Source organism: Heliconius melpomene, chromosome 10, assembly GCF_056956725.1.
Source record: "Heliconius melpomene rosina isolate 202511_hmr_F chromosome 10, ASM5695672v1, whole genome shotgun sequence".
NCBI classification, from domain to species: Eukaryota; Metazoa; Arthropoda; class Insecta; order Lepidoptera; family Nymphalidae; genus Heliconius; species Heliconius melpomene.
The window spans coordinates 13,682,354-13,701,646 of record NC_140398.1 but is presented as its reverse complement, the minus strand read 5'-3'; the positions used below and the strand labels follow the sequence as shown (position 1 = coordinate 13,701,646).

The following is a 19,293-nucleotide window of genomic DNA, read 5'->3' as shown; positions in this document are numbered from 1 at the left end:
TTACAAGGTGCCAACTCTGGAGAGTATACCGCTTGCATACCGACTCAGGATCAATATACCTATATATGATTATATTATAAATACTCTTATTATTGACATTCTTCCCAATGGAATTAATTTGTTACAATAGGATACCTAGATTCGTCAATGCAGTCCTCGTCAATGTCAATATCAATAAATGATATATCATATCATGATATAGGAACTACTGAGAATATTAATTTTCATTATAAATCAGTGAAATGGATAATTCGTAATGTAAACTATGAAACATAAGTATCACATGTGAAGCGAGCAGGCGTGGCAATTAATCCAATTAACACTACAAAAAAAACTTAAATTCCGTTAAATATAAATAAATAATTATGACTCATTGAATTCTCATATATTTTTCATATTATTATTATATGGCATGTATTATAAATAATATGAAAAAACATGTTGTTTTCTTTTAAAGAAACAATCATGGAACATAAAGATTTCACTCTCCGCTTGTTCTAAATGTGACAGAAACTAACGCCACACTTTATCTGACTAGAAAAACCGATGATTTGAGCTAGCATATGAGTAGGTAGAGGAAAGGTAGTTTTTTTCTTACTAGAACGAGGGAATTACTTGATTTTTTCCTCATGAAATGAACCCACAACCGTCGCATTTATAGCCACTGCGCCACATCGGCCCCACAAATTAAAACAATTATTTTCATAAATTTCAGGTAACTCGTGAATATTTACGGTCGATTCGTCAAGGGGAACTCTGTTTGCCGGACGGACCCCTACTGTTGAACCCCACGTCCCTCCTCCGCGCCTTCCACAGGGAGGTCATCGAGAAGAAACCGGAAGAATTCAAGATACAATGTTTAGCGGATATTAAGGCACTGTTTCCAGCTGGTTCTAATCCATTTTATGCAGGTTATGGCAATAGAGTGAATGTAAGTATTTCTACAATCTATATAATATGTCGTTATTATCATCATTTTAGAAATTAGTATAAAAATAAGCATGTAGGGGTTAATAAGGGGCACATATATCAGGAGTATTCATATCAAATAAAAATTAATTTTATAAAAAATACCATATTTTGAATGGTCTAAATAGGCATATAAGTATAAAAGTTTTGTTAATTGTCTTATAATAAATCTTTACTCTTTAGTATATAAATTACTATTTTCTACATTCTGTCTGTTATGTTTTTATAATTTTATTATTTTCGTTGTGAAAATAAATAAGTGATAAAAATACAGAAAATATTTCTCAGTTTACAAATTATATCATTTACAAATTATATCAAGAACTATCGAATCGATCGACCTTCACGCGCTATTTATTTGCTGAATTTTATAATTATGTGTTAATATTATCGCCAATTGACCTTGGAATTCGAATATAATTCGTTACAAATATTTAACAGTAATCCATAAATTATAAATTATTTTGAATAAATAACATGAAAAATAACAAAATATTATTTTCTTTTGTTTTTGATAACTTGTAAAAAAATATTTGTATTGTTGATTTTATTCGTTTATTGCTGATATTAATAAACACATTTTAATAAATACAATACAAAAAGATATTTGAGTCCTGACATTCTATCACAAAATGCATTATATATTTAAAAAATATATATTATACAATATTATGTATAAATAATATATTGACTGTTTCAGGACGTTTGCGCGTACCAAGCAGTTGGCATTCCCATAGTGAGAATATTCACAATAAACTACAAAGGCGAGCTGAAACACGAACTGACACAGACATTCCAATCCACGTGAGTATCATTTAATGCTTACAATAAATAAATACCCTCGTTCACCATTATAAAACGTGCCTTCATGAAGTGTTATAAATTATTGAAAATATTTTATTACTAAAATCAACTTCATGCTGTATCCCACACACAGCAAAGTACACAGGAAGTGTTAAGACACTCCGTTCCCCACTTTCTGCCGAATTATGGAGGCATTGCGTGTTGTGTGGCAGAGTCAACGCCGCGCTTTGTCTCGACACCAGAGCGAAGAAATGGAAATATAAACGTAAATAAATATTTCACTTCCTCGAGTGGGATCGAACCCACAATCATCGCGTTACAGTCACATCTTTGTTAGCCTGCGCCACGCCTCAGAATATTTTATTACTGCTTTTGGAAAATCTAAGAGCTTGGGTTATACTATAAGATTTTTGTCAGTTTGTCACCAATTTAATGAAAGCTCTTATGAATAATTCAAAATTTCAAAATTCAATTAACTTTTATTGTAAGAAGGTAATAAATCCCGAAGAACAATAAAACAATTACGGACATCAGAAATCTGTAATGCTACCTGGGAAAATTTGAATTACCATGATCTAATACAGATTTACCCACAAATTATTTTATTTCCTTTGTTATATAAAACGATAAACAGGCTCTCAACTTATCATAAAGTAGTAAAATATTTGATAATAAATATGTGGTGTGCATTATAAGCATATAATAAATAGATTTTGTGCAAATCATTATTTGTAATGGCTGTCTATATTCAATAATTTATGACCATGTAGTCATGTTTTTATTTATATGTAGCTATCTATGTATGTGTGTTTTTACGGTGGATGGAACTTCGACAAAGGTTAAGGCTTTAAGTAAAATATTGTCTTAATGCCAATAAAAATATAAAAATCGCTGCTGTGGTTGCAATATTCATTTGCATATGCCATCTTGTTCGCTTTGTTAGTAAATGTAAATAGTTATTGTTTCTTTTATCTTAGCTTCACGTTATATCTCGTTTATAGCTGGGTAGGAAGAGATAACCTAGTGTTAAGATTTTCTGTTCGCCAATTTCCGAGACATTGCGTGTTGAAGAATGTAATTAATTCCCCCTAGAGAATATCGAACCCACAACAGTCGTGGCTATGCCCCAATAGTTTTTGTAAGCACAATACTAAGTGGTGTATTTTTATTTCAGCTACCACGTGCAAAGTGACATGGTCGATGATTTGTTCCCGCCAAAGAATAAAATCGTTAGCTAGCGCGAACTGTAGGTGTAGTTTAGTTTGTTTTAGGAGTTTGCTGTTAAAACGGTAAGCCCGGCACGAGGCTTCCTCAAAGCGTGATCATCTCAGTACATTCTGTAGGGCTGCCACCGTATTATTATCGCGATATAGAATAAATGATGGGTCAATTCTCCCATTTTCGGAAAGGGAAAAATATCTACGTTTTGTAACACTATAATAAAAATGAAAACAGCTTAAATAACATATTTGGCAGCTCTACGTTTCGATAATTTCATGAATCTAATAATACAAATAACATAATCATCGACATGTCATTTTTTTGTTCTATCTGGTGTTCTGTGTATTAACATAATTAATGTGGCTCACTAATTATACTTATGAACTTGTCTTACTAACATTAAAATTCCTTTTAAAAATAGCCATATTTCAATGTCATTGTAAGCCTAAACATAACAATTAAATTGTTAAATTTTGCAATTATTTTTATGTTTGTAATATTAAAAATGTGAATAACTCTATCATCATCCATTAAAATATTATTATTTAAAAATAGAATATATTTGGGACATAATTATGCAATTTATATACTTAATTATCAAATATTAAATCAATCTACATTAATCAATTTGATATGAAAAATGTTTATGTTTGTTTATTTAAAAGATAATTTATAACATTTGCCTTCTTGTTCCATACATTTTTAACAATATTGCAACTTGTATGTTTATATACTTATTTTAATATTGGTGTTGGTTATAACCGTGTTGTTGGGTAAATAATAATGTAAAGCGTAAGTAAGCGTAATACAGATTATAAACAAATATAATATTATGGTAAAAAATCAAATCTGAGGCAAAAGCATGCCTAATGCTTTATCATACCATTTGAAATTGAAATAAATAAATTAGCAATTTATTAAAAGGCAATTAGTCAATTTGATTACAAATTAAAATATGATGAAAAAACAGTTAATAAATAAAGCGATGAATAAAAATCAACTTTACCTATTTCGATATGAGCAAAACATTTGTTATTTGAAATATATCAATTAACTTAAACAATATTTAAAAAAAACAAAAGAAAATAACTAAACGAAGCAAACATACGATCAATTTTTAAAAAGTTGATATAAAAATTGTCTCATTTTTAATATTGATAAAGAAATATCGATTTAAAGCGGCTATTACACCACACCACTTGTAGTGCCCTACTAAAACGTGGTCAGGTTTACACCGTTTAAGTTGGGTCCAACATCTAGACAAGGCAAGTGGCCCACGTAATGTAGTAAACCACTACAAATATTGGGTTATAATTGCTGCTTAAAATGCTCCATATATGTCCTAAATAATAACCAACTGATGAAGGCCATTATTTATAAAAGAATTTTCGTTAAGAAATAATGCGAGCTCTTCATGGTACAGAGTTTTACTGTAAACGTGAGGGTTTTGAATTCTGTTCCCTGAAGGGATGAATTATTTGACATGTCTTCGCTCTAGTAACCAGATAAATTCGCGGTGTTGAGTTCCGCCACTCGACACGCAATGTCTCGTACATGAGGCGTTGCGTGGAGAACGGAGTGTCTTACAGCTATGCTCCCTCCGACTACCCCACTATATGGCTCATACAATATTGCAGGTACTCGCACATGTCGGTGCTGGTGGACCAGGTGTTCCCGCCGGCGCAGTGTGAGCCCAGCGACGAGTTCTCGCAGAGCGTGTACTGGCGCGAGCCGCTGCCGGATGTCGACATTGAACTGCCGACGATGACGTTGGCCAAACATTGAAGTTTGAACAAGCTATGATTAATGGGGCCCTCCATAAATTACGTCGCTCGAAATTCATGACTTTTAGACCTTTCCTCACATTTGTGAGGCTCCCAGGCTTCACATCTAGTGTGACTTCACATATTATACAGCTTATAAGAACAATTTTTATGTGTACTTCTATTTAGTAATGTGATGTCACGAAATTTAGGACTCCTCACAATCCTATGTCACACTTCATTGATGTGCGTAACTTATGGATGAACCTTAACAGAATGAATAATTTTAAAGCTAATGCTTTATGTGACTTTGGAATCTGACTTGGTATCTATTTTTTATTTTGTTCTTGTCTATGGGCTCATGTTTAACTTTTGAAACAGTTCGATCTATTGTTTGAGAGAAGAGAAAGGCAGCGAATAAATCCTACGATTTCTATAAATACACTTGATTTTGGTGTACATTTTGTTGATCCAACACTGTCTCTTATTGTAATTAATTTAAATTGTCTGTGCAATTCATATTGGTGATAATATGGATTATAAATTGTTAAAATGAAAACAGGTTTACATCGTGCTATATGTATTTTGATTGTTTCATATTATTTTATTTTCAATATTTTTTATAAGAAATGCTCTTATATGTGAATTACAATGTATAAGTAAAACTTCAAGTTAGAACTTGTGCAACTTTGTTGGTATATTATATGTATTTAATAAGTTTTATGGTTTAATTTGAAGCAGATGGAATTGGGACATTGTGATAATGAATACTTTAACATGAAATAACATTAAATATTGATAACGACATAGTTCCTTCATATAAAGTATAAACATACACTTGGACTCAAAAGCCCACCAATACATTTTAACATGTTACTTCCTATATTCTGGGATGGCAAGATGATAAATGAAATAATGTAAAAAATATTTTATTAAAAATTTATCTTGCTAATCTAGTTTCACACCAAAAAGCTTATTTGCAATAATAATAATAGCAATATTATATAGAATATAACTATAGAAAACTGTATGTTTTTAAGCAATTATCAATTTTAGATATATACATTTGCATTTGTTTTTTTTTCATATGTAATATTTAAAGTTACTATACAAGTGACTTCTGATAATAATTATATTGGTTTCATGCCAAAAAATAAGTTTATTTTTTAGTATAAGATGACAAAATTAAATGTTTATGTAGATTTAGCTTCATTTCTGTACACCAGTATATTCATGGGGACTTTTAGTTTTTTATGCCTTTATAGCACACTAGATGTGTCACTTCAAATATAAGTTACCACTGTAGTAAATGATAGTGACTAACGTACTATAACATGTAGGTTAGCTCCATAAACTTTGTTTTATTCTCTTCTTTATTAAAAACTACTAAATAATGAAGTTTGTGATAAGTAGTGATCTCAAATTCACATGAGTATCATTGTTTGTGTTTTACATGGAAAGAGCAGAATAGTGGAAGAGTTATCAGCTACTTTTAAACAATAAATTTATATTTTCCAGCATAATTGTTTTAGGATACCAGCTAAAGTTATAAAGACTGTTTTTTTTGTTTCAATTTGAGCAAAAGTATATTTTGCTGATGGTGAAATCTGTGATTATGATTGAAAAGCAATGCTTTATTTTTGTACTGTGATTATCTGTTTGTAAGTTTCTTTGTGTTATGATAGATTTAATTGTAATTATATTTTGTCTTGTAGAAAGGCATGGCCTTTTATTTAATAATTACTTTATTTTTGTATAATTCTAATTACATTGCTTACATTTAATTATTTTGTATTTTTTTTAATTAATGCATAAATACATGAAAATCACTACTGTAACTGAAGAATTTGGTGTTTATTTTTATTCAAAATAATTTATTTTCGCTGTGATTATTAAAATATATCAAAAATATTCTTGTTTTACTCTTAAATATAAGAATGGTGAATAAACAATAACAAAGTGTGTGCAACTGGTTTTGGGTTCAATCCCCACTTGAGGAAATGAAATATTTATTTAGAATTATCCAGAATTCAATGGAAAATAGGGAACGGAGTGTCTTTACACTAGGTCCCCAATACCACCCTGCTGTGTGTGGTATACAGTGTGTAGCTGAAAAAAGAATATAAAAAAAAAAAAATCATTAGGGTGCTATAAAACTGTATACTGTACTGTGTTTATGTATAAACCAATCAAAGTAATAAGATTACTTAAAATAATTTTAATAAAATAAAATGTACACTATGAACATTAAGTTTCTTCATCTTCCATTGGTTCTTCTTCTAGTGCATTATTTTCATCATCACTAGTTTCATCATCTGATGGTATGTCAGAATCTTTGTGAAATCCTTTTCCTTTTGTCCAATGGCACTTAATGAGCACTTTAAATTTTGCCAGTTGTATACCCAAGAGTTTTAAGATACTTGCTTGTTCTGGTGTCAAGGGGGCATCCTTTTTACATACCTATAATTCAAAATTTTTATTTTAGAATGTAATAATAACAAACAGATTAGAACAGATTTTAGTAAAAAAATTGCATACTAGTGCTTAAAATTAAATAATTTATTTTACATAATACAATAGTATTATGTATATATCAAATAAATATATTTGATATTTCATATACATAACATTTTTTAAAGTAAAATTATATTTACCTGATATTCTTTAATGAGGTGAATGACACCTCTTTCGAGAGATGTTGGAAGTCCCAATCGCCTCAGATGTGGTTCAATAGTGTGAGAGAAGTCTTCAAGTGGTCCTTGTGGTAGTATGACGTCACGAGTTGCTACAAAACCAGCTCTTGCATATTCAGTCTCACGAAAAGTTTTGAACCATTCTAAAACATCTACTACATCTCTGTTTGTCATTAGTAAGCCACATTGACCTTTTAATTTCTTGGAAAGCTAAACAAATAAGAAATAAATATTTAAACATATGACAAATCTGTATAAAAAATAAATTTAAGTATAATGCCTTAATGGAAGTATAAGGCAAACATTCATAGATAGACTGCACAACTTATAGGGCTATCAGTTTGATTATCTTCGGTAGAAAGGTATAGCGGAAGGGAGTTAATAGATCAGACCTTTTCTCTTTGCATGATCATGAAAAGATTCTTGGCCATAAACCAAATAGTTTTCTTGTGGACTTGGAAAAGGCATTTCCTTTCCATTTCATTTATATAGGGATGTGAAACAAATGGTCTTAAAGTATGAAAAATGGACAATGGCCAAAATATACACAGTAGCCATGATACTAGAAGGTCACATAAAAGCATGAGGACCCCCAGGATGTAATACAAATTTAAAAAATCATCGGGGAGGCAGCATTTTCTCTGGCTACCTTGCTAGTGATAAAGTGTGAAGCTAATTAAGTAAGATTTTAAAAATTAGCACCATCATGGTCCATTTGAACAGTATGCACATGGTATAGTTGTGGGATTAATATAAACTCATATTAATCTGTGATTGATTACTTTCTTTATTCCTGACAAGGCATATTAATCTGCGATTGATTACTTTCTTTATTCCATAAAAAAATATCTAGAAAAATGAGTAAAATCTTAACAGATCAGCTACTACAATAACATATGGAAATTGTACCTTTGCATAAGTTGATCAGTGGATCGGCTATTTTGGTTAACATATAAGAATCAAACAAATGAATAAAGAATATTGAAGTGCTTGAAAACATAATTTTATAAATACAATAATAATTCACAAAATTACCAGATTAAGCTGATCTTCAATTTCATCACTTTTAGTCCTTCCAAGAGCTACTGCCATGACTTTATTTTTACCAAAAAAAAATCGTGAATCTTTCCATTCATTACGCAGGTCTTTCAATTTAGTGTTTCGCATATTATTGACAGTGAAAAGAAATATGTGCTCATATTTAGATAGTGAATTTCTTATCTCTTCTATTGTCTTCTGCTTTAGTAGAAGCCCTTTTTTATTTGTCTTCGTTAATGAAACTGCAAGAATGTAAGACACATTGTATGAGATGAATACATATTTAATTGTTTACACAATTAATACAATAAATAGGTTACGTTTTTTAACTTACCTTTCTTGTCTCTTTTAGATTTTGGCATATTGACAATTTAACTTTAATCTTCTTATGATATAAGAATTTTCTTACGATTTTCTAAAAGAAAAAAATATATTTATATCACACGTGTTTTACATCAATTATAAAATATCATCACATTGGATTTGCCCATGCCGTAAACATGCCTTTGCCTATGCCATATGACATTTGACATTTCATATTTTATTTGACAGTTGACTTTTTGCACAGGTTATCAAAATATAGTAGATTGAATCCCATAGACTAAAGAACCAACTACCATAGACATAGACGAATTAAAACAAATAGAGTAGATAATTAATAACCCATTTTACCATAAACAACATAATTAAATATTGGCACTTTGCCTTTTCTGGAAAGCGAATTATGCAATAAAATAACTGAAAATAGGTACTTATTTATTTATTTACATAAGAATTATAATATATAAGAATTATAATAAGGTCCGATAATCTCCTTTATTAACCCACTCATTCACAGTTTAGAACTTAAGTAAACTGTTGATTTTGTTTATAGATACAACAGCTTTCTAAGATAGGAAATAATATTTTAGAATTCAAATCGAGAATCGAGATATATTTCATTTTGTAGTATAGCAAACAGAGAACTATTCATACCTACCAACTAACAAATTTTTATTAAAAAATATCTGTCAATTGATCCGGAGTTGCTATAGTACAATAAAGGCATTTAAGTTATAGCATGCTTAGCACTTTTAATTTCTTAGTTATTAGAAAATAACTTTTGTAAAGATAATTTCTCTTCTAAAATCTAGATATATTTTATTTTATTAAAGCCAAATTAAATTATGTTTTCTATTATATAAAATAAAATATAGAAGTTTTATAAAGATTTTACTACATAAAATTAAATTGACTGTATTTCTTTGGTTAATTTCTAGTTTTTGAGAAAATAATTGAATAAATTATTTTTTAAAATACATTTTTTGTTTTTATTTGAAAAACGCGGGCTTTATATGGACTTCCTGTGCTGTAGGAATGAATTGATTAAATTTTATTACTATGTTCACTTGTCTCTTTTTTATTTCATACAATTAAAAGGGATAGAAATATAGTTTATAGATAAACCTGTCAGTTTGTAGACGTAGAGCGCTATGCTTCCTATATAGCGTTTTAAGATGGCCGACCTTTTATGAGAACCCTGTTCCGTTTTTGTTTCCCCTCTGGCCCCGCTGCCGTCAGTGTAGTGTATCGTTCACCGCAAGAGAAAAATTGATACTGTGTCGCAATTTGCTGGCTTAATTACTTTATATCCCTTCAAACAAGTAAGTGTATTAAAATACTACTGAGTGCGCTTATTTTGGGATTTTTTTAAAGTGTTTAATTTAAAATTTCATATCTTGATACATTTGTGACTGTGACGCATAAAAGGAGTGTCCCTAGCAGCAGCCATTTTGCCCGAGCCGGCGACACGGTGTTGCGGTGCGGTTAGAGATAATTCTAAGTGTTTCAAAAGAATTTAACAGTTCAATTCAATGATTTATTCTTGTGTTCTCTATTTAAATTAAGCAGATCGCTAATACAATTAAATTAAGTGAAGAAATTCACAGTAAGTAGTAGGCTTTGGTCTTTGATTTAGTATAATTTTATAGCAGTATTGAGATTATAAAAGTTCTTCTGGTAATTGCAATTTTACGTTTTATTTGAAATAATTAACATTATTTTAAGATATTCTTTGTATTGTGAAATTTTTCAATTTGTCTAATGTAACATCTAGGTATGTCGTTAGTGCGTCGTAATTTTGTCGTTCCTACTCGGTCACGCCGTTATCTATGTCGATAACAATTTATGTCATTGAAAATACTGAAATATAAGGAAAAATAGCCTCAACATCAAGATTTTTTGTGAATATTATATTAAGTAAACCATTTTTGCTATTCATGCTACTGTCTAAGTTGAGTCCCTTAATATCTATCTTTAGGGAAGACAAACACGTGCCTGTATTGAATTAAGATCTTGGACTTCCATTAGATGAGTGATTAGATTTCTGTTACTAGAGTTAATTAAATCATGTATATTAATTTCACCATATCGGATAATCCAGAAGTCCTTTTAACTAGTATTCTATGAATGCATTGGTAATGTGTGACTCATTTCATTACTAATGTAATACTTTTACTAAGCTGCAAGCATGCTGCTTAATGTAAGAAAACTATATTTCTGTAATGGAATTTTTTTTTGTTACTTATAACTTGAATATATAGATAGATAGATGAATAGAAGAATAGATATTTGAATGTTTGTTGCTGTGAATTTTTATCCCTTTAAGAATTTTAAAATGTTAGCCCTACACCTTGTAGGGCTAACATTTTAAAATTCTTGAATAAATTAACAAATATTAACAGGATATGTAGAGTGGGATGGGATTCTATTTGTTTCAACGAAAATCTTTAATTTATCATATTGTTAAATTATTGATTGAGATTTTTGAACAACAAGATGTTGTTGGTTGCTGAATATAAGTAATGACTTTGATCACTGTTTCACTATTGATGTGTAAATTTGTAAATTGAATCCAACCACATGTTTAATTAGGAATGAAAAGTTAAACATTTGATTAATCTTAGAAAGAAATTTGAATTATAATCCTAAAACAGAATGAAATACTTAAGTTATTGAAAGAATTATACTACATTTTTAATAAATACATTTTATAAAATTTGTCATCTATCAAAAGTAAAATGTCCAAAAAATGATACTATTTAGTGGTTATATTATTTTTGTATAGGGCAGACTAACTTTTTAAATGTTTTCTCATTTTTAAAGCACTTGGCCACACCCCTTAAATTTATTAACACACCTGTATGTTGAATAGAAGAAATAATAAGGAATGTGTTACAGGTCTAATGAGGCTTATAAATAATTGTTTGTTTCACAAATAGAAAAATATATTTTAGTAGTTGTGCCTAGCAACAGGACATATAGGAAGATGGATTGATAGATAGATAAGGGTGGATAGGCGCCGGGCTGTAGGGTGGTGGGTGGTCGGGGGCGGCAGGGGAGGCGTAGGGGTAGCGTGCGCGGCGCAGAGGGGTGTGTGCAAGCGACGAGCGTGGAGCTAGTCGTACTCCGTCTGGAGTGTTTATCCCGTGTCGGCGATCAATACTGTTGGCGCAGTGGCGGTGCGAGGCGGCGCGACATTTGCTGGTCTGTCGAGTCTGTGAGATGCTGTCAAACCGAACGGACGCCGCGTCGATGTCGCGTCTGGCGTGAGCCGTGAGGGTCGCTCTCTGAGCCACTTCGACTTTATACCTTGCGCTAGTGCAATTTGTGAGCCTCTGTCCAAGGTGCGCCGTACTTTATGATGACTCATACCCGTTTGGATTCCCTTTGGCGAAAATGACGCCTAACGATTAGTCTTTCTGAGAAATTATTTAGTATCCAATTCGGGTACTACTTTTTTTCACGCCGTTAACCTTTTTTTCATTTATTGCAGGGGCATCAGTAATATAGTCATCTAAATTCATCAACATGTCCGTCGACAAGGAGGAATTGGTGCAACGCGCCAAACTTGCGGAGCAAGCTGAGCGGTATGACGACATGGCGGCGGCGATGAAAGAAGTCACCGAAACCGGAGTCGAGCTCAGCAACGAGGAAAGGAATTTACTTTCTGTTGCCTACAAGAACGTCGTGGGTGCTCGACGGTCATCATGGCGAGTCATATCTTCCATTGAACAGAAAACCGAAGGATCGGAAAGAAAACAACAGATGGCAAAAGAATATAGGGTTAAAGTAGAAAAAGAGCTCAGAGAAATCTGCTACGATGTTTTGGTGAGTGATTCTGCAACTACTAATTGTATAGTTTTTTTCAGATATTTTTTTTTCATATACTTTTTTTAGTAGTACTTTCAATTTTTCATTTTTCTTTTGAAATTAAGTAGATCGATGCCAGATTAGCCTTCCTACGCGTATGACGTCATCATACATTTGGCGGATGCCAATTTTGTGGAGTGATGCAAGCGCTTAGTTGTCGCATTGGTTTTCTACGCATTCAGTACATTTTAGTTAATGATTGACAATGTAGCATGTACTAGGTAGCCATGTGAGAGCTCGCAGGGCGCGGTGCGGCTTTCCACGGGGTGGGGCGGGCGGCGTGACGTACTGCGCCGCGTCAATGCGCGCGCCGCTCTTTGCTCACCCATCTTCGTTCGTTGCCCTGTCTCTTCTTCTTAGTATTATAATGCCTTAATGTAATTTAACATTTTAAAATTCCATCCCTAGTCAACATGTACAAAATTCAATTTAGTGGATTCGAGCCATTTCGAACTCTGCAAATGCAGTAATGTTTCAAATGTGAAAATCAATACCCGACCTGCGCCGTTTTGTTACGTGTTGCATTAAAAGTTAAATTCAAATTATTCGAAGTCATCATACACTTTGTATAGCCATTATTCAAACCGTTACTATTATTATTTTTTTTATAATAAAAAGGAATGTTTATATTAAATATATTGTTTTTATTAACTGAGAATTCATATTGTTTATTAAAAATAAACGTTGTTACAGGGTTTACTTGACAAACACCTTATCCCTAAAGCTAGTAATCCAGAAAGTAAAGTATTTTACCTTAAAATGAAGGGAGATTACTACAGGTACCTTGCAGAAGTGGCCACTGGAGAAACCAGAAATTGTAAGTTTCATATAGTACAAGTTTCAAATAGAAAGAAAAAAATTATTATTACGATTTTTGGATGATTTCATTAAAATGTATTTTTTAAAGAACTTATTAGATAATAAATATTTATATTGCAGCCGTTGTAGACGATTCACAGAAAGCCTACCAGGACGCTTTCGAAATCAGCAAGGCGAAAATGCAGCCCACACACCCAATAAGGCTTGGGCTGGCGTTAAATTTCTCCGTCTTCTATTATGAGATATTAAATTCACCAGACAAGGCGTGTCAGCTCGCCAAGCAGGTCATTATTAGTGTCAGTTACGCACAGGTTTGATGCTGGCTGGCACGAGTCTGGCTCGCCGTACTAACGCGCTTGCTTGTCCCCAGCCGTGGTGGAAGACTCGCAGAAGGCCTACCAGGAGGCGTTCGACATTGCCAAGGCCAAAATGCAACCCACCCATCCCATCAGGCTCGGTCTCGCGCTCAACTTTTCCGTATTTTATTACGAGATTATCAACTCGCCTGCGAGGGCGTGTCACTTAGCCAAACAGGTTTATTGACTTGTATTGAGATAGAGTGTGAACCACGATAACTTATATCCCAACTAACTGAATTTTCACCGCCACTTACTACCACTGTTCAGATTTCTTAATTGCATGAAAAAATATAGTATATATTGTATTAGTCAAAAACAAGAGTCGACTAACTGTCCCGGCATGGCAATGTTGCAATACCACTAACCAGCCAGCATCATTCTGTTCTGTTGTTTGTTACTAGTCGTGTCGGAGGGGCGAGGTGTGACGTAATGTTGGTGGCATTGGTTGCAGGCGTTCGATGACGCGATCGCGGAGCTGGACACGCTGAACGAGGACTCGTACAAGGACTCGACGCTGATCATGCAGCTGCTGCGGGACAACCTGACGCTGTGGACGTCGGACACGCAGGGCGATGGCGACGAGCCGGCCGAGGGCGGCGACAACTAACGCGCCCACGCACTTGTTCTCACCCGTGTTTTATAAGAAAACGAGTAACATTCGAGAACGTCGCGCCGCCACCGCCGCCGCCGCGAGCCGTCGCTTGTAAAAAAAATGTTAAAAATGTCGTTCGCAGCGGACCTTCACGTTCCGTCTAAAATTAAATGTTGTGTCATCTTTGACGGTTTTGTATTTCTGTATTTACACTGGATTACAGATATCGAGCTGACCTGATGAATATAAATATTTATAACTTAAGTTATTAAAATTACGGTTTCTTAAGTTAAAAGTGTTTTCCTTTTATCGATTAGAGATTACGACTCGCCAGCCCGGTCGGCCTTCCCCGATTACATTCCTTTCGCCGCATGTCCGCAGTGAAATGGAGACTATGATGGTGAATCTTTTAAAATTATGCAATTAGTTATTAAATTGTTAATATAACGCCCAATAACCAAATGAAGATAGATTTTCATTATATTAAAATTGCAAATTGTAATGGCTGTATGGAATTAGGGCACAAAAAACTTGTTAGTGTCTTTTATGTGGTTTTGTGATGTCCTCGACTTATAAATACATACATATTACCAAAGCGAATATTAACGTTGACATTAACCATTTTGTTGTGCCCATCACTGAATAATCGATAGCATTCTGAATTTTCAGGCATTTATTAGCAAAATAGTTTTGTGATGGACGAATATTGTAACATTTCTGCTGCATTTTATCAGCCATTAATCTATTATATTTTTCATGTTTTCACCAATAAACTTTTGTATTAAATACAATTTTTAGTTTTAGAACCAATATTTAAATAAACCGCCACCTATTAACCCCAACAAGATGTTTATCTAAACTATGTAATATTCGACGTAGTTTTTACCTATTCCAAAGTACCTTGGCAATATGGGCGTCTCGTGTCATATTCATAGATTATCAAATTGCAAAAATCAATAAGAGCCAAGATAAATTTCATAAGAATATATTTCACTTATTGAAACAAATTTAAAGTATCATACATTGTATAATAAGTATGAACTTCATACATTTCTGGAAAACAAATGAAACAATCTGAAATTGAATTAGAGAATAGTCTCAAATAAACTAAAATCAAGAAACATCATTTTTCTATAGAGATAGATTCATACAGAAATCTCATTGTAAACATCATATTAGATTCAATTTAGATCAATTAATCGATCATATAAATAATGGATATCATCGAAAGGTTTCAAGAGCTATGTTGCTGTTATAGTTATACACCTGAAGTAAAGTGTCTAAATATTAAAAAGTAATGAAAAATAATTGGGATTTATATGCATTTTAATAAATAGATTAAGACAAAGCGCGGGGTTAATTTCGCTACTCAATACGCCTCGTCTCCCAAAATTTGCAGGAAAGTGGGGAACGGAACAACACTAGGTTCCCCCTCTACCTACCCTTCAATTAAAGACTAAACCAAACAAAATCAAGGCTTCAACTATAGTTAAGAAACAATGGTAAAAATAAAATAGACGTTCAACTTTTTTATTAATCAAATTTTCAATAATATTAAAAGGTTACCAAATAATGTTAAAAAGATCGACATTTAATTTGACCATTCTTTACTTTGCACCTCGGTCTTGAACTGCATTTGAGTTTTGTCCAAGGAACGTATACTAGGTTTAGTTTAAAAAAATAATCTGTATTTCTGGCAATTGTGCTTAAATGTTGCCAGTGCAAAATAAAGATATATTTGGGCACTACAATATATCTTTATTTTCTACTGATTACAAATGACTACTTTCAATTCTTAAAATTTAACGTAATAATTATTTACTTATAAAAAATCTATCCTATCCACGATATTCCAAAAATTATTGATCACACATTGAATAATATTGTTTGAACTTGTACCTATATTTCAAAATAAAATTATATACGTTAAAAGATTTCTTTATTTGCTTCTAGTGGGCTATCTCTAAATACGATATAAATAAAAAATCATGCACATAAGGCTATAGTCTGTTTTTGCTTACCTTAATTCTTGAGCAAACGTAAAAATTCAATTATATTAGGGTCTGAAGCAAATAAAAATATTTACTGTTTATGAGTACGAAAACATGACGTACTTAAAATTTTCCATAATTAAGAAATTCAGTTTGTTGTCATCGCTTAGTGCTAAAATTGATATTCATTGAAAAGATTGTTTAGCTTTTCTTACTGTTTAAATTTTTGTGGCAAGAACTTTAGGTTTCACATTATATGCCTCAGGTTGTAAATAAGTTTGAAATTTTGAGAATAAACAAGGGCAACTGTCCATATCAAATGATTTTTAACGCTAAATTATAATAAAGGACAACTATTTACATATTATACTTTTTTGAAAATGTATAAAAAATTGAACGTAGCGGGATTTGAACCCGCGTCTCTTGGAAATCGTCCAACTTCCAAGCGCTCTGACCGCTAAGCCATACATTTGGAATAGCACTTTAAAATTGTTAAAAATATTTACATATTTATAATGAATCTAAGCCAATTTGTTTTTACACATTTGAAAATAATTCTAGTCGGTATGTTATATGTATTTATGTGAGTGTTAGGAAAGGATAGATTATAATATATCATTATGCATATTCAAAGGACCAAGATTTCTAGAAACATATAATATATTTTAAGAAAATGACGATTATATTTTTTAAATATCAAAAATAATGCATTGGTATAATAGTATACAATTGATATGGAGATCTTGATGCTTAGAGCTATAAATTTGTAACGTTAATACCTACCTATAATTTTCGTTTAACACTAAACTTCGTCGATATTTCTAAACCCAAAAGAAAATATTTTTCTTAATCTAGGCAATAAACTTATACATAGTAACGGACGCAGCAGAGCAGCGGCGAGATACATAGCACTGAGCAACATGTTAATCATTAAGATAGTATCATTCTCATATCCAACATCTATTTTATTGACATCTTGTAAACTGTACAGTCCATAAATATAGAACATAGATCGTGGTGCGCAAAAAATTAAATACACGAATATCAAACATAATGACAGCTTCAGCGCCGAAATTGTGTCACTTCCTTCCAACTTGGAGACTCTTTTCGTTTGTAATTGGCACACAATGAGGGCAGCGGCGCTTGATAAAATTAAGGATGGAAGAAATAAATTAAAAAGTGCAATCATAGAATGCATATTGATCCTGTGGCTAGTGTCCACTAAGGTGCAAGCGATAATGTCGTGTTCATGTCGGACCGTCGTCGCCAGAGCGAACTCCGGGATGCTGAGTGACACGGCCAATACCCAAACAAATATTGACGGTGGTGCAACGGACACTCGCGTGTCTACGAGTCGGTAGTCCACGTTCATCGTTCGGGGAGGAGTAGAAGTATCACTGCTGGCGACCAGGCTGTGGCGTGAGGATCTAATTTCCTACTCCTCATCACGCTCGTTTCTTTTTGCTCTTGCAACTGTTGCCTTTTTTTCCAAATTGGCAGTAGATAAAGTATGAAGAGCTACGGTGACAGTTAAATATAATGATGCTGTTGACGTAAATACAGCAAGCCCTCTATACGCTGTGCAACCAAGTCTTCCAAATATCCATGTCCTTGCGTTATTGGACCAGAGCTCGGGACCGATAGAAGTTCCTAGCAGAATAAAATCGGCGACAGCTAATTGTATGATTATTAGGAACAGCCCTGGAATGGAGAAATAGAGTATTTTAGTAAGTAGGAATGTTGTTGTACTCAGAACAGAACAACCAGAAGTTGTTGTTTCTGTTCTTAGTTCATGACGTTCCGAACGTGTCAGTGCGGTATGCGCTATCACACTTACGACGTATGGAAAATAATACTTAAAAAAATATTTATATATGAGTCTACGATATGAAAAGCAATATATATTATTCATATATAATAAAATATATAATTCCACACGTTATTTACAAAACAAAAACACTAGAGTATGAGTACTTAAGAATGCAATGCAATATACTCAAGGTTATGTTTTCTTCCGCTTAAAATACTTATTATGGTCATTGTGTCCCTTTGTAATGAAATAATACATTCGGACTTAAATTTTCCCTTATTTTGCATAAACTTATAATTTTAAGGTAGTAAGCTCGCTCGAATAAATATCGCAAATAGAAGAAGAAAGAAAGAAAAAGAAGATTTATCTTATATAACAGAAATACGTAATTACTACACTATTAAGAATATATTCCTTGAGAATATATGAAAATATAGCGAGAATTTAAACATTTATTGACTTTAGAAACTAGTCTTATTAAAACGTATCCCATCACTACACTTGTTTGCTAAACAATGTGATAGTCAATTAGTTTCAACAGAAAACATTAATTTGTCGTAAGGCATGTTTGATGAAGATTTAAAATTTACCGTTTCTTGACCGTCTGAGGAGTGCAGCTAACAGAGCGCAGTTGGCCAGGGCTCCGGCGCCGGCGACGCACGCGATATAGGCCGCGAGGAGGAGAGGCGAGAAGAGCGGCTCGGGCGCGAGTGCGAGCGCCGGCTCCGGCATGGCGTCGGCCGCCGGGGAACGCATCGGGAGCAATGACTTACGCTGCGTCACTTGCGTTCTCCGCCGTCCCTCACTGTTTTTTTGCCAGAAATGAATCATCAGTACAGGAACATGTGCGAGGGACCGTCCTTTATGTACGACGGATATCGTTTCCAGTATTTATACCTAAAGTAGAGTTCAATATGTAAGTATCCCGTACGAATGAACGTTGTCGTAACCAGAACCGCAAACACACTAAAGAATACAATCACGACAATGCGAACAGAAAAGTTCGCATTGGAAATGTATGTGCAAATATTTATAATAAGGGT

The 19,293-nt window shown here is 32.9% G+C and overlaps 3 protein-coding genes and 1 pseudogene across 12 annotated transcripts in view; 2 read left to right on the top strand and 2 right to left on the bottom strand.

Moving 5' to 3' along the window:
• The window catches only part of Lpin (phosphatidate phosphatase LPIN), a 37,193-nt gene extending 30,527 nt beyond the window's left edge, over positions 1–6,666 (top strand). For 3 of the 5 annotated variants that reach the window (XM_085191225.1, XM_085191227.1, XM_085191226.1), the window contains 3 exons: positions 716–931; positions 1,670–1,773; positions 4,632–6,666. In XM_085191225.1, coding sequence (XP_085047351.1) covers positions 716–931; positions 1,670–1,773; positions 4,632–4,779 — 468 coding nt within the window. In that variant the 3' untranslated portion in view covers positions 4,780–6,666. Of the gene's footprint in view, positions 1–715; positions 932–1,669; positions 1,774–2,947; positions 3,063–4,631 lie in introns of all 5 variants that reach the window. The other 2 variants (XR_014878319.1, XR_014878318.1) reach the window with 1 other exon arrangement.
• Positions 6,667–6,960: 294 nt separating this feature from the next.
• Positions 6,961–8,997, bottom strand: RpLP0-like (ribosomal protein LP0-like). Its single transcript, XM_085191228.1, has 4 exons — positions 8,823–8,997; positions 8,486–8,730; positions 7,412–7,660; positions 6,961–7,217 (listed from the first exon to the last, which is right to left on the bottom strand). Exons 1-4 carry the CDS (start codon positions 8,848–8,850, stop codon positions 7,005–7,007), a joined length of 735 nt encoding a protein of 244 aa, XP_085047354.1. The 5' UTR covers positions 8,851–8,997; the 3' UTR covers positions 6,961–7,004.
• Positions 8,998–9,990: 993 nt separating this feature from the next.
• 14-3-3zeta (tyrosine 3-monooxygenase/tryptophan 5-monooxygenase activation protein zeta) lies at positions 9,991–15,240 on the top strand. 5 transcript variants are annotated; one of them, XM_085191223.1, is made up of 5 exons: positions 9,991–10,131; positions 12,303–12,637; positions 13,373–13,496; positions 13,869–14,032; positions 14,309–15,240. In XM_085191223.1, the coding sequence occupies exons 2-5, from the start codon at positions 12,338–12,340 to the stop codon at positions 14,462–14,464; spliced, it is 744 nt and encodes a 247-aa protein (XP_085047349.1). In that variant the 5' UTR covers positions 9,991–10,131; positions 12,303–12,337; the 3' UTR covers positions 14,465–15,240. The 5 variants fall into 5 exon arrangements, with proteins under 5 accessions (XP_085047349.1, XP_085047346.1, XP_085047347.1 ...); XM_085191220.1 differs by lacking the exon at positions 13,869–14,032 and adding an exon at positions 13,619–13,782; XM_085191221.1 differs by lacking the exon at positions 13,869–14,032 and adding an exon at positions 13,619–13,782 and having other exon boundaries at positions 10,038–10,415.
• Positions 15,241–17,082: 1,842 nt separating this feature from the next.
• On the bottom strand, positions 17,083–19,212 carry LOC146535782 (uncharacterized; annotated as a pseudogene). Its single transcript, XR_014878317.1, has 2 exons — positions 18,841–19,212; positions 17,083–18,141 (listed from the first exon to the last, which is right to left on the bottom strand). The product of XR_014878317.1 is annotated as an uncharacterized LOC146535782 (transcript).
• Positions 19,213–19,293: the final 81 nt, after the last annotated feature.

Coding starts and splice junctions, on each gene's coding strand:
- 14-3-3zeta (XM_085191223.1), top strand. CDS start 12,338: ATGTCCGTCGACAAGGAGGAATTGGTGCAACGCGCCAAACTTGCGGAG. Junction 13,497..13,868: donor CACTGGAGAAACCAGAAATT/GTAAGTTTCATA, acceptor GCTTGTCCCCAG/CCGTGGTGGAAGACTCGCAG. Junction 14,033..14,308: donor CGTGTCACTTAGCCAAACAG/GTTTATTGACTT, acceptor CATTGGTTGCAG/GCGTTCGATGACGCGATCGC.
- RpLP0-like (XM_085191228.1), bottom strand. CDS start 8,850: ATGCCAAAATCTAAAAGAGACAAGAAAG. Junction 8,731..8,822: donor ATCTAAAAGAGACAAGAAAG/GTAAGTTAAAAA, acceptor ACATTCTTGCAG/TTTCATTAACGAAGACAAAT. Junction 7,218..7,411: donor ACCTCATTAAAGAATATCAG/GTAAATATAATT, acceptor TTTGAATTATAG/GTATGTAAAAAGGATGCCCC.